The sequence below is a fragment of the Anguilla anguilla genome, chromosome 10 (genome assembly GCF_013347855.1).
Source record: "Anguilla anguilla isolate fAngAng1 chromosome 10, fAngAng1.pri, whole genome shotgun sequence".
Lineage (NCBI taxonomy): Eukaryota > Metazoa > Chordata > Actinopteri > Anguilliformes > Anguillidae > Anguilla > Anguilla anguilla.
Genome location: NC_049210.1, coordinates 14,952,112 through 14,966,312, shown reverse-complemented (window position 1 = coordinate 14,966,312; position 14,201 = coordinate 14,952,112). Strand labels below are relative to the sequence as shown.

The 14,201-nt window shown below is 43.5% G+C and overlaps 2 protein-coding genes across 4 annotated transcripts in view; one reads left to right on the top strand and one right to left on the bottom strand.

Annotated features, from left to right (window-relative positions):
* Positions 1–14,201, bottom strand: part of ggt1a (gamma-glutamyltransferase 1a) — a 63,955-nt gene that overhangs the window by 10,786 nt on the left and 38,968 nt on the right. Inside the window, exon 1 of one of the 3 annotated variants that reach the window (XM_035379367.1) lies at positions 1,553–1,721. The exons of the other annotated variants lie outside the window; for them this stretch is intronic. Within the exon in view, the coding sequence (XP_035235258.1) occupies positions 1,553–1,575 (23 nt within the window). The 5' untranslated portion in view covers positions 1,576–1,721. Of the gene's footprint in view, positions 1–1,552; positions 1,722–14,201 lie in introns of those variants that run through there. 3 annotated transcript variants of the gene reach the window in all.
* The window catches only part of LOC118206562 (leucine-rich repeat-containing protein 75B-like), a 40,295-nt gene continuing 28,239 nt past the window's right edge, over positions 2,146–14,201 (top strand). Inside the window, exons 1-2 of the mRNA XM_035379373.1 lie at positions 2,146–2,891; positions 11,449–11,577. Coding sequence (XP_035235264.1) covers positions 2,601–2,891; positions 11,449–11,577 — 420 coding nt within the window. The 5' untranslated portion in view covers positions 2,146–2,600. The remainder of the gene's footprint in view (positions 2,892–11,448; positions 11,578–14,201) is intronic.

Here is a 14,201-nt window from a genome sequence, read left to right as displayed (position 1 = left end):
GCATAAAATAAATGACTTCAGGCAAATAAACATTCAGTTGAGGTTCTCCTCTGTATGAAAATCTAAAGGTGTCTTCTCTCCTAGAAGGTCTTATTATCTTCATTAGGAACACAGAACACCAGAACTAATGTGGGTCATGGTTCCAGTGTGGCCATAGAATGTCACAAGGATCATTTCTTGTTAGATTTTTAAGTTTGAATGTCTATGAATCTGTGACATTTAATCATCATCAATTGAACGGGTCAATGTCTATATGGATAATGGCTGTTGAGGCCTGTCAGTTTGGAATTTAGGAGTTCCAGTTTCAAGCAGATAACAACGTGGTACGATTTGGTCTTGTCACAGGTGGAGATTACTACTGGCTGGATTTAACTATTATTTGCCTACAAATATCACCTCTGTTATTAAAAGCAGAAGTACATTTCTGTTTTTGTAGAGGTATTCAATAGATGAACTGGATTGCCTCCTAACATACTGATGTTTTGACTCATTAGAAAGAGGCTAAAACCACAAATATTTTGATAATAATATCATAGTGCTAGCCCAATGAGTCAACTTTAATAAGAAAATGGTAAATGGACTGCATTTATATAGCGCTTTTATCCAAAGCACTTTACAATTGATGCCTCTCATTCGCCAGAGCAGTTAGGGGTTAGGTGTCTTGCTCAAGGACACTTCGACATGCCCAGGACGGGGTTTGAATCGGCAACCCTCCGACTGCCAGACAATCGGTCTTACCTCCTGAGCTATGTCGCCCCTGAAAATATGTCAGCTTTTAGATAAGCCAGCCCGTGTCTGACCCCTCTTCCAGACCTTCAAAGCAAGATACCCCTCACCCAATCAGAGCAACATTCATTAAGTATGCATGGAACAGAACAGGGGGAGTCCCTCTGCCTATTTCAGCTACATTAAATGTGGGCCTTTCTTGACTTTTGTTTAGTTACCATCAGGGCCTTAGCATTAGCGAGTTAACATCTGCAGGGTAACATCTGTGAGTGGATATTGGGGGTTGATATCTGCTGGTGGAACCTGGACTCTCCAGTTTATCCCGAAGAATTTACCTATTTGGCTCCATCCATCTTGCCTTTGGCAACAAGCTTCCCAGTCCCTCCCGCTAAAAAGCAATGATGCTGCCCCCAACACACTTGGCAGTTGGGATGGTGTTATGTAGGTAATGGGCTGTGTTTGGTTTTGTGCCAAACATACCATTTTGCTTTCAGGCCAAAGAGCTCAAGTTTAGTCTTATCAAACCACAAATTATCTTCCTCTGACAGCTTCCTAGTCATCTGTTTTCATAATATTGTAATAGGCAAAAAAAAAAAAAATACTATGCACATCATTTATTTATTTACCACAAAAGATATTGAAAAAAGTCTATAAATTAAAACTGTATTTTGTTTAAACCTGCACCCTATGATAACTCCTAATAAACAGAATTTTTAAGATGACAAAAAACTTTTTATCAATCATGTTTCATAAAACCAGCTTTAGGAAATTGTGATTTAAAAAACGTCAGTTTCCCAAAATATGTGCATGTGTTGTAGGATCATACCTCATGATCCTCATCCGTTTCATCCTGTTCCAAACCCTGCCTCCAAGGTTCACAGTATTCCTGAATCGCTGAGTCTTTTCTCATAAAAATGACACAAAATTATCCCAGGCAAACTAAAAACTAGCGGAATGTTCACGTGTTAATCTGCGTTGTCGGCATCGTTACGGTTAAAGCGTTTCTGTGTTACACCTTTAGCTACCTCATTGCACGTGCTGTGTGTGAACAGAACAGCTGTAGTTGATCATTCAATTCATTTATTTGTTTATTTTTAGATTAAGTGGGCTTTAAATGACAAATCATTTTGGTTTTGTTGGTTAGGCATAAACAACGTCCCGGTATCAAAGCCAAAATATTGATGTTTTAGAAATGCAAAAAAAAAAACAAAAAAAAAATGTGAATAGTGACAGAATACGAACTGTTTCTGCTATCCTTGAATACAATGAATCAACAGGCCCGCCTAGAACACTGCCATAGCAGGCATCCTATATTGCAGCAATACATTTTTAAAAATTACCGACTGTACCATTAACGAAATGGCATCAAACTGCACAGCCGCCCAAAAGTACACATTTGGTTTCTGAAGTTTAAGCCAAGCGAGGGCATTCCTTTATAAAGACACATGTTGGCACGGTATGCTCTGATTGGATAGAGACTGTACGAGACTCGTGTGGTGCGGTGTAGCAGCAGACACAAACAGTGTTGTAAGGGGACAGGCACAGAATAGCAAGCGAGGAATCGGTAGCCGCTGATTTAACGCGAACACCCTTACTGAGGAGACAACATTAACGTAACGTAGCGGGGATCATGCCCCAGTAGCATTAGAAATAAAATTGTTTTGCTTTTCATTTTAGGTACATCTTTTGTTTTCTTTACATTGAACAATAGTAATAGGATGATACAACACAGTGATAGAATATGAGTGATTTACTCAAGTTTACACGATTTGTGGCTCGTAAAGGTCTGCGTTATTAACATGGTTACGTTATATACTGGACATAGAACATTGCACTAATAATTTACTGTGCAACTGTAATATCCCATCAACAAAATGGGTTCTAGACTGAGCAGACAGAGTAGTCTGGACAGCGAAACGAAATTTTCAAAGAGGAGACGCCAGGCGCGTGACAGCTCTGGAGAAGCAGAGAGGAATGGAAGTCGCGGTAGCGGGGAGTTTTTGTTTACATCGTTGATGCTAAAGTCAGACAAGCTACCCGGAATGCTGCGGAAAACGAATCACAGTCCGTACGTGAGGAGGGTGACATGGATCAGAGAGATACAAAAGCTTCTCCGCGAACACAAGGTGGACCAGGCAGTCGACGTGCTCAAATTACTGAGAAAGGTGAGGACTTATTAAACTCAGTGTTTTGAAAGGGGGTGTGTAATGGGTAGTATTTTTTTGATGAAAGATAAAACATCAGTTTCTGTATAACAATTTTAGATGTAAATAACAGTTTGTTCAAAATAAACGGCAAAAACGTTTTGCTGTTATGGTTTCAAACTGCAGTACATGCTCATCCTGTGAGTAATATCTTTCTGCCTGTTGCAGATGGACAGATGTAATAGTGTAAATAATTATCACTGAAAACAATATAAAACCTGACCCTACCCATGGACCGGTTGAAGGGGTTATAATTAGTATTTATTTATTTTAGGTTTACTTATTTAATAATTGTCTGGCCCAATAACCACAGGTTGCTGCTGTTATTGAAGATCATGATGTGCGGTCATGGTTAAAGGGTGAGAAAGTAGCCTACGCTACATGTGTTAGGCCTAAATTTTATAGTGCTTCTCGATAATGACGGTTAATCATAGATAAACCTAGGCTTGGTCGCAGAGTGAAAGTTCTTGAAAAATTGTTTTTGTTGGGCACATAATCAGTCCTTAGAGCTGTACCCGATGTCAATTGAATCATTGTGTGTGGCTCGGTGCATCATTTAAATTTGAGTTATTACTACTACTATTACCACGGCTACTGCTACTTCTACGACTTCTTCGAATGATATGAATAATATAATTATAATAACAATAGATCATCGCAATGAATACTAAAGGTGACGGGTAACCTATATACTTGACCGTATATAGCTGCTGTGTCTTTAAAATCGGTTTCTCATCAGGTGATAACAAGCAACGGTGTCGGTGGACACTAATGACTACTAAATCCAGACTTCCTGAAATGTGCTCCTGCTAATTTGATTATTTGTATTGTAACATTTGCAGCTGTCTTATTTTTCCAAGCATCCTTACTCCTCCGTGCAAGGTTATACTGAACTATTTAATTCAATTGAATAAGCTGTTAAAATGACCTTACAGCAAATAGTGTTCACCAGTTCACCTGAATATGTATACCTAGCATGAAATAGCTATATCTGATACTTATCTACGTTTTTTTTCATAGAGAAGTTTGCTATTCAGCGCTACAACAGGAAACCTATATATTTTTTTATTTAAGAAGCTAAGTAGCTAAGCAGGTGTGTTAAACTTGCTTAGCTATAGAGCTTGACTGCACAGATGTATCTAGTAGTTTCCATTTCATCTAAATGCGCTAAACAGAATTTGTATTTGGTTGTTATTTTTCAGACAGCTAGTAAGCCTGCAAGGGCAGGGAATACTGAACTTCAGGTAGCTGGAGCATTCCTGCAGGCAGCTACAGGTTCAGAAACAGACAAAGAAACACAGTGCGAAATTTTGAAGGATATCACGCTGGCATGTCACACGTCAAGTTTATAGCCCTTGAAGGCAATGGTATAAACTGAGCGTCTATTTGACCCAGTTCAAGTCCATCATTGTCATAAAAGCAAGATGCATCAATTCATTTTTTGTTAGGCTTCACCCCAGAATGGAACAGACTGGTGTTTCTGGCACTACTTTTTCCTGGGGTCCCCCCCCTCCCCCCTTGATTTATTTGCATACTGCACATCAGAAGCTTGCTGTAAATGCTTGTGCTGCCATTGCTGTCGGCTTGCATTTTTCAGCCAACATGGTGGAGCATGAGTGGGAGTTTGTCTCCCTCTCTGTCTGCTCTTCTGCATGGAGCCATTGGATACAGAGAACCCCATCTGTTCCACCTTCCTCTGAGAGGCCGTGTGGAGTTCCTGTTCAGGGACACCAGAGCTGGCAGCGGAGATGTACTTACACCCCCTTCCCCCTGGCAAATGCGCTCTGCCTGCCAAAAACTCCCCACGAGATAAAGTAAAGTAGGAAGATGGATTTTTTTTTTCCTTCTTCATCTGTGAAACTGTGTCAGAGTAGGCAGTTACCCTTTATTAATGAAGCGGGGAAGACGGCTGTCGGTGTGTGTTTTGCCTGCAGCGCAAGACGTTCTGGTTCGTTCCCCGGGTGTGGGCGGGATCGCGGTATCTGGACCGTTAGGAGCCGAGCACATTGTGTGCCCCCTCTTGGGATTCAGTGTTAAAAATCAGCCCAAAGGTGCGTAGCTAGCAAAGGTCAGCGCTGGCAAAGACAAGCCCTTGAAGTTCTTTGAGCCCGTGATAACCTTGTGCCTGTCTCATCTCTGGTTTCCAAAGACTGAGTTAGATTAATGTGGGCTTTGTATCCCACCTTGTTTCCCCGTCTGCTCATAACTCCATGCAGCAGCTGGATGAGGAGAACAAAAAGGAGGACATGTTTATCATTCATGAAACAAGCTCAGGTTTTCTTTACATTTTTGTTCTTTTTGTTCTAATTCTGTAAATTATTCTTTATTGATGGTTTGTCACTTGTGTCTTGATAGTGCTTCAAAGCTCCGAAGAGAAACCTTGCATGGTTTGTCAAGTTGTTTGGATAATACTGTCTCTTCATTTTTTGTGCTTCCCCCATTTTCTCTCCAATTTGGAAAAGCCAGTTGCATACAGCTGCGCTCATTCTGCAGTCTGCGCAGCCAGTGTGGGAGAGTGCAGACAAGCATGCGCTCTCCTGCCAAGCACACAATGTTTCCAGATGCTTCTCTTCACACAGCAGCCCCATTGCAAATCTTGCATAGACATAAATCGGAGGAATACACTTCACAAGCATCTTAAGCAAGCTGACTACAGGTACCTGCTCGGTCAGCGGGGGTCACCAGAGAGCGATGAGACACAGAACCCAGCCAACCAAATCCTGTCGAACCCTAGCTGATGTTTATGATGTTATCGCACCATGGGGCTACTGGCCACAGTCAGCACTGGCATGCTCAGGATTCGATCCGTGGGGCCCATCCATGCACTAGAATAGTGCTTTAACAGGATGAGCCACCCTGCAGCCCTGATAATACAAACTATTATGTAAAACTAGTATTAACGTCCCCCATAAAAACAGTCTATATCTAACCAACTTAGCAGGCAAAGCATTCCGATGATTCAGGGCTGGAATTCTGCTCAGCTCGTGTGCATTGCTGGAAAGGCTGACGTACAGAAGCGTTGTCCGGCCGTGGGCTCCCTGTCCAGGAGTTCAGCCCTTCACCGACGCGGCGCTCTGTGCTGAGCGGAGGGATCAGCGTGTTCCCTCGCCCCGCCGCCCCTCTGGGGCCCGCCGGGCTGTCACTCCACTTCACAGGGCCCTGTCAGAGCCGGCCATTAGAGCGCGTCCGCTCTCTCTCGTCTCCGCCTCTAATGGCGCTCCCGCACTCGCTGATTCCCCGTAATGGAGCCGGGGCGTTACAGCAGGGGGGACCGGCGCGGCGGTCCGGTCGTGGTCAGAGGCATGAGGAATCGCCCTCAGTCTTACTAATGGCCACTGGCCGCCCGCCGCCGGCGGTGTGCCCCGCACTCGGGTGAGTGTGTGCGACACCTCTCTGAGCAGCGCACGGCGCACTGTGCGCAGAATAAGAATTTACTCTGCGCCGCTCTCTGTGAAGTGCTTATTGAGTGCGGCATGGGAAACGGGCGACCGTAGCCCATTAACTGAGAGCGCAGTGACAGACACTTGCCTAGAACGCAGTCACAGGCCGGCACCTCTCATTACTCACTCGAGCCTCTCCTCTTTTGTCTTCATCGGTAAATTCATTTTCTCGTAAACACATGGGATCGCAGATAGAATGGTCCGATACCATAATGGACGCTAATGATTCAAAACCAAATTAAATCAATAAATCTTTCAAAAGAAATATTCCAACACCCCCCCCCCCCACAACCGTTAGTCAAAATGAGTCATATTCCCTTGTTGAAGGCAGCATTTCAGCTTCAGCTATGAGATAGAAAAGTCCCCCACCCCCTGCCTCGGAAAACTAGTGAAGGCTGGCTGTGAGCACAGTGGGGAAAACACTGAATCTGAAAGCGCTGTGATGGAGACTTGGGCTGTTTACTCCCATATTAATCTGCCTCTTCCTTAATAGAATATTCTGTACCATATCCCAACTGATTAAAATGCAATGTGTGCATTAAGCAGTGGCAGGGTGTACATAACCACAGCTTACACACCCGTAATAATGTAAGTATCCTCTCATGGATGCTAATGGAGCTAGCTTCAGTGTGGCCAGGGATATTTATTTACATTCACTCAGCAGGCAATGCAGCATAAAACAACAGCAGAGTGTTTTTTTATCGTGTCAGAATAAATGAGCTCAGTTGTGTGTCATGTGTGTATGAAACTCAGTAATGAAAGGGGGTGCGTGACACCGTGGGCCCACAGGAGATCTGCGTCGTGCATTTGAGAAAACCTCATAAGCCTTTTGGTGAGTGATCAGTTTTCTGAGCTGCACAGGGAGCCAGTGTAGTGTCATGGGTAAGGAATATTCGATTCCCAGTTAGGGCACTGTCATTGTACCCTAGAGCTAGGTATTTGACCTGAATTACTTCAGTATATATCCAGCTGTATAAATGGATACTATTTAACAAAAAAAAGTTGTGCTTAAATGCATCTGCTAAATGCCTGTAATGTAATGTAATTACAACTACTTGGTGTCTGCATTGTAAATCTGCTAAAAATCCCTAACATAAGCACACTCTTTCATAACCTTATATTGGGAAGCTTTACTTTCATAGTTACCTTCATCAACCAATATCATATAAAACATGGCCGTTATTGCAGTTATACATAACATGTCCGAGCGTACCAGCATTTTATTAATGTTACGGGAAATCATGCAGAAGAAGATCCGTATTTTTTCTGTTACATTACCACTGTGCAGAATGGCTACACGGGGATCTATGCATCCTTTGATAGGATTGGTAAAAATAACAACGAGGTCTTCTGGAGTTGGCACGCAGCCACTTGAAAATCCTTTCTAAGCATGGCTGCAGCTAATGAAGGCTCACATTCACAGGAGCGCTCCCTGGCTTCATTACCGCTGGCCGCGTGTGCGGCGAGACCAGCATCATCGGCATCGCAGTTCTTGGAAGTCATTGGGCAACATGCCTTTAACCACAGCGACTCATTAGCTCTCTGCGCATCTCCCTTTTCTCTATCTCCCTCTCTCCGTCTCTGTCTCTGTCTCTCTCTCTCCCCCTCTCCCCCTCTCTCTATCTCTGTCTCACTCTCTCTCTCTCTCTCTCTGTCTGTGCAGCTCTTTTGACCAACAGTTAGTTTTGAGTTAATTACACTGAAGACTTTTCAGTGAGCAGAGCATAGCGCACCCTTAATCAACGAGAAGGATACCCGGGGGGCCTGTGCAGCCGAACAGACATATGAAAGGCTGTCCGTGCTTTGGTCCTTTATATGAACTCCTCCAGTCTTATTAAGTTAGTCTCAGATTCATGTTATCAGGGAACATAGAATTAACCAGCTTGCTGTTGGCTGAATTAGACTGTCAAATAAGCGATTGTGCATTAATGCGGATTGGGGTGCTGCTTGCCTGTTGTAAAGGTTATGAGTTGGTAAATCACTCAAATCACTAATTCTTCATGAAAATACTAAAATGGATGATTCAGATTCTAAAGTACAATTTAGCCACCCACCCCACCCGTCAAAAATATATTTACTTTTCCATTCACCTGACACCATGCTGGATCAATGGATAGTTATTTGTTTTCTTAAAGAACTACCTGGGGATTTAATCAAATGTCTTGGTGCAGGCTACAGAAAAAGAGAGAAAAGACGGAAAAGGAAGGAAAAGAAGATAATTATTTTTGCACCTGTCAGAGGACGGCGGTCCCTGAAAGAGGAGCTGCTTGACCATTTTGGCTTTCTTCTATTTTCTGCTATCATCCTTGTTAGAAGAAAGGCAGTAATGTGTGACCCCTGCCTTCACACTCAAGATGTCCATTATAATCAGGGCCGTCTGGTCTGTGCCCAGCTTCCTCATCTAATGATCCCACGCTCTCATTACCGGGCTTTTCGTGTCTGTCTCCCTGCGAAAACCGCAGAGTCCTTTTAATGAGAGCTTGCCAGAACAGCCACGGTTTAGGACCTGCCACTCAACGCCATGTCGTGTTAAAAACACAAGCACACGCACACACACACGCGCACGCAACACCAAATGACGAGCACCAACACACACAAACAAAGTACCTATTTATGAACACAATTTATTTCAAAAGTTGTTTAAAGAAAGTGTACTTCTCAACTTGCTTGGATTAACCAGCTTGCTGGAGACACCATAACCATCATCTGCTTAATTCTGATATCATATTTTTTTTCCTTTCTTCAAATAGCACAGTTTATGAATCACTGACATATGAGATTATATCTGCAGTTTTTTTTTTTTTTTTTTACAACATTGTGTGCGTACAGGCAGTTCAGTCGTGATGCCGTTGGTAACATATTCAGGCTTCTGGAAAGACGGGAGCATAATGAAATGAGAATCGACTTAAACAGCCAAAAGGCTCCCCTCCCAGTAAAAAAGAACATCGAGTTCTTTCTAAACTGTCTTAATCTTGCCCTGCATACAGAAGACTGCGGCTGAGGCAGCACTGTATTTTAGCTATGCAAAGTGAACTGAATCGCAGACGGCATATTATTATGTATATATGTTCCCTGTTCGTTGATCTTTGTATCTCCAGAGTGTTGCAGAAATGTTGGCACTCCTAATTTCTGTAAATGGTCCCCGGAGTGCATTTTTGCTTTTTTAAACAGTCTACCATTTTAAACTAACTTGAACAGACCCACCCCGTAGTGTGCTGCCACTTTTGCAGCAAGAACCCAAGCAGGTTCTGTCTTGACACGAATGCCACCCATAAACTTAAATTTACCACAGACAGGGACGCATTTCATGCTATTAGTGAATTCTGCCCAATTAATCCTTCTATAAAATATACAGAAGCAATTAAATAATAGATTTGCGGGACCAGACTTTCAAAGTGCTGCTTCTCTGAATGTGTAGTGGAGAGGGAGAGGGAGGGAGAGAGGGAGCGAGAGAGTGGGAGAGGGAGAGAGGGAGCGAGAGAGTGGGAGAGGGAGGGAGATTCCCAGTCTGCACCTGTAATAAATGAGACCGCAGGCCTCTTGACAATACAGTGGGAGAGAAATGCTGATGGGGGCTTTTTCCTCTAAGGCGAATGTTTAGCTTGTCAGCTCCCACCCTGGCAGCACAGTGTTTTATAATCCGCTCAGCCCATCGCTCCAGAATATCCTGTCTGAGGTTATGGAGAAAAAGGCAGCCTGTTTTTTTTTTCCAAGACCTGTTGTGTCTGGGGTGAACTGTCGGCCTCCCTGGCACAGGACGACGCCCTTTTGATGTCTGTCCTGTGATGTGGGGAGTGAACACACCTGGAGAGTGCTGCCTCCCCAGTGACTGTTATTTGGTCTGTCGCTGCAGAATAGTGTACCAGCTGTAGTATCTCTCTCTCTCTCTCTCTCTCTCTCTCTCTCTCTCTCTCACATACACACACACACACACACACACACACACACACGCACATGCACAAGCATTGAGACCCAGGATCACGTCCAGGGGCTGGCGATATTGTTCCAGTGTTCGTGTTTATTTATAACCGTGGCAGAACTGACAGAGTTCGACTCAAGGCAGTTCTCTGCAGATGTATGCTGTTCCTCTCCAGCAGAACCTGACAGATGAGCTCCTGTCTAGAGTGAACACTGTGCTGTATTCAGGCTCTGGACTTGTGATGAAAGGGTCTTGGGGGGGGGGGGGGGATATCCTGGGGTGGAACGCCACTTCTGTTGCCCAGAGCGAGGGGCCTTAATGTGAATTGCTCTGGCGGAACCAAGGGCATTAATGGGCTCCAAAATATGGAAGTCACTTTGGATAAAAGCTTGAGCTTCATGAATAAATATTAATAACAAAATAGCGTAATGTATTTTTATCTGCCCAATGTGACTGTCACAGTTATAATTAGATCGAATAACCTGACTTCCTTCAAAACACTCTCCATACACCTCATGGATCGAATCTATTGATTAAGAGAGTTCATTAAGTTAAGAGAGTTAATTAATGAAAAAAACATAACTTGTGGTACAGTCCCAGTGGTTTGAGGGTCCTTTTCAATGTGATGCACAAAATCGGGGGTGGATCTTTTAAGATCAGATCTGTTGAAGACATCTTGAGAGACACAGAAGCTATCAACACAAAATCCTGCCGTTGAAAACGAGATGACTTCCACTTACTTTGGAAGGCCTTTTTGAAACAGCTCACAAATATAGAATTTTCCTCTGAATATATTTACATTGAGGATGCACCTACAGTATCTGAGGCAAGTTATGTAAGTTATGTTTGACAGTTGGGTATTTTCACTCATGTAGAGTGCCTTGCTCGAGGGTACCAAGCCGTCCTGGGATTTGAACCTTCAGCCTTGTGCTTATACTTGAAGTTCCCATCTATTCCACAGTCTCTCCCTTGAGACGGGATTCACTAAGATGTCTAGCATCTTATTTTTAAACAGATAACTACAAATACAAGCATTCCTTCAAGAATGTGATATTTTTTCACACTGCGAGTTAAAAGTAAGTGTTTGTATACACAGATGTAACTGAGATTTTTCTCATTTTTTCTCTGAGCTGATTGGCTTGCTCTCTGTGCGTTGCAGGACCTAGGTCTGGAGGGCACCTCCCTCAATGACATTCTGTACAAGAACGCAGCCTTCCTGAATCTGGTTGACCCCATTTCCCATGAGCTTCTCATCAGCCTGGCCCGGGACATTCAGTGCCCCAAAAAGGTGAGTTCCCCTGCAGCAGCCTTACTGTCACATACAGGGCACCCCACATCTTGACAATGTCCCTCTGGGGCCTGCTCATAAGTGCATCACAAAAATCAAAAGAAATTGGTTTATTCATACAAAATTAGTAATGAGGAGTCACATACTTTTATACTATTCTCTTATTAAACTGTTTGAATGGACCCATGTATTTGGTTGGACTTACATTGATGTAATAATGTCACTTATTTGATAGGTATTTTGGATTTAACACCCTACCTTTACTTAACTGCTCAACTGATCAAGAAGGGTCAGTCCAAGGGCACGTGAATCTGTCAGGTTATCTACCCTACCAAAACAAACCTGCTAAAAACCTGATCCTACTGTCGAAAGGCTTTTGTTTTCAGGTTGATTATCTTCATGACAAAAATGACTATCTTGGGGGGTGATGACAATGCAAACCTTTGCTGTAATCTGTACAAGGGAGAGGAGCCATTTCCTTTACAATAGGAATGAATAGTAGGTACTCAGGCTAGGGTTTACCTTTATAAATTTGCAGAGCAGTGTTTGGTGGGAGGAAATGAGGATGTTTGTAGTGTGAGTGGAGTCTGCCTGCGCCGCTGCAGAGTGGTCTTGGCTGCTCGTATTTTGGGACGGCGGGAAGGTCAGATGACACGCAGCACTGGGGGCGGGGCCGAGGGAGGAGGACTCACAACTCTGAGTGGCTCACTTCCACTGTCTCCGGGCAGTCTGCCACGTGAGTCACGGGAGAGATTCTGATGCCTGTAATATACGTAGGTCACTGATCTCCAAAAAAACAAATAACAATTGCTAGCCGTCCAAATGTGTCTGAGGTTTGTAGTGACATTTAAAAAACAAATAGACAGTTCCAGTGATGAATTGCTGTTATCTTTGGTGTGTGTGCAGGTGGGGTTCATGCTTCTGTAAATGCTGTGTGTAAATCTGTCATCCAAGCTGTTCAATAAAAAATAAATACAAAAATCACAAAGCAAAACCATTCCCTTCCAAACAGAAAAACGTATCTTTGATCTTTGCCTTTTAAAAAAATGTCAACCTCTGACGTGCATAGTAGTTGAGTGATTCTCCAACACCAAATAGTGTTTTCATGTTTCATGGACGGAGTGTGGCACAGTGGGTAAGGAACTGCGCTTGTAACCGAAAGGTCGTAGGTTCGAATCCCGGGTAAGGACACTGCCGTTGTACCCTTGAGCAAGGTACTTAACCTGCATTGCTTCAGTATATATCCAGCTGTATAAATGGATACAATGTAAAGTGCTAAGTAAAAGTTGTGTAAGTCGCTCTGGATAAGAGCGTCTGCTAAATGCCTATAATGTAATGTAATGTTAAATCTAAACTAAGAGTATTCTAAGCTGGTCTGAGCTGCATTATACTCCAGTGGGCATTTTCAAGAATAAGCCCCCCCCCCATCGCCCCATCCCTCCATCGCCCCGCTGCACATCACAGTCTCTAGCCCTGCTCATCTAATTAGCTCACTCATGACGAACTGCGGCCTGTTCACCAGGGGACAGCAGAGAGAGTGCGCTAGGATGCTGGGGAGCGGGCGGCTGGGTCTAATCCCCCCTCCCCCCTCCCCCCCTTCGCTCTCCAAGCCCATCTCCGTGCCTGCTATCCCACAATTCCGAGTGGTGAGACAGGAGCGCCAGGATATCGGCATGCTTCCTCGTCATGTAAAGCATCACAGCTGACTTTAACGGAAAAGAAGGAGCTCTGTTTGGACCATTACTTATCTGAGCAGATCTCAGAACACCATGCGAGGAAGCTGTCAAGCTTTTGTCTAATGTGTCAATATTGCTCCCACTGAGCTACAGTCTCCTTCAGTTAATATTTTGTAGCATTATGAAATGCAGTGGAATCCTCATTTTTAAAGGTTCAAACATAAAATAATTTCAGTACTAAAATAAGGATAATTGTAAGAATTATCCTGAAACCAGTTATAATCTCACCACTTATGATTTCAGGACCAAGAAGAATCATATTCATTTACATATTCAATTGCCTGCCCATTAAGAATCTCATGTATTCTACTGATCAAGCACATTTATTTTGCAAAGATGGCATGTCACATGTCAAAGTTTAATCTGAGCATTTAGCAGCCAATGCAGAGACATGGACTGAGCTTTGCAAAATTATAAATAATGAAAAATTCATTACTGACGTACACAGTGGCATAGGAGGCATAGACAAGCAAGGCACTATAGGTTGTTTAAAGCTCGTGTAAAATGAGATGCCTTTCTGAAGACAGTAATAGCACTGGTTTTAATATGTGAAAAGTCAGCCCGGACGGTTTCGTTGTTAAAATGTTCTGGATGTTTCCCTGGACTGCCTGTGCTCTTCCCCCTTATTTGCCATTATCTTCATCCTTCTGTTGTGTCCCTGTAATTAGATTTGCTCTTCTTCGGCAGGCTCCAAACGGCTAAATTGGGTTTTGTCGCAGGAATATCCCAAGGCAACGTTGTTTATTGGCCAGGAGTGACAGCTGAGAGAACGCTGCTTGCGATAACATTGCAGCCCCCTTTCCCTTTTTGTTTAAACGGGGATACGTCTCTGAAGGGCTGGGGCGGGGGCGGATCACCTTGGTCTGGGAGACGAGACGTGTATTAAGG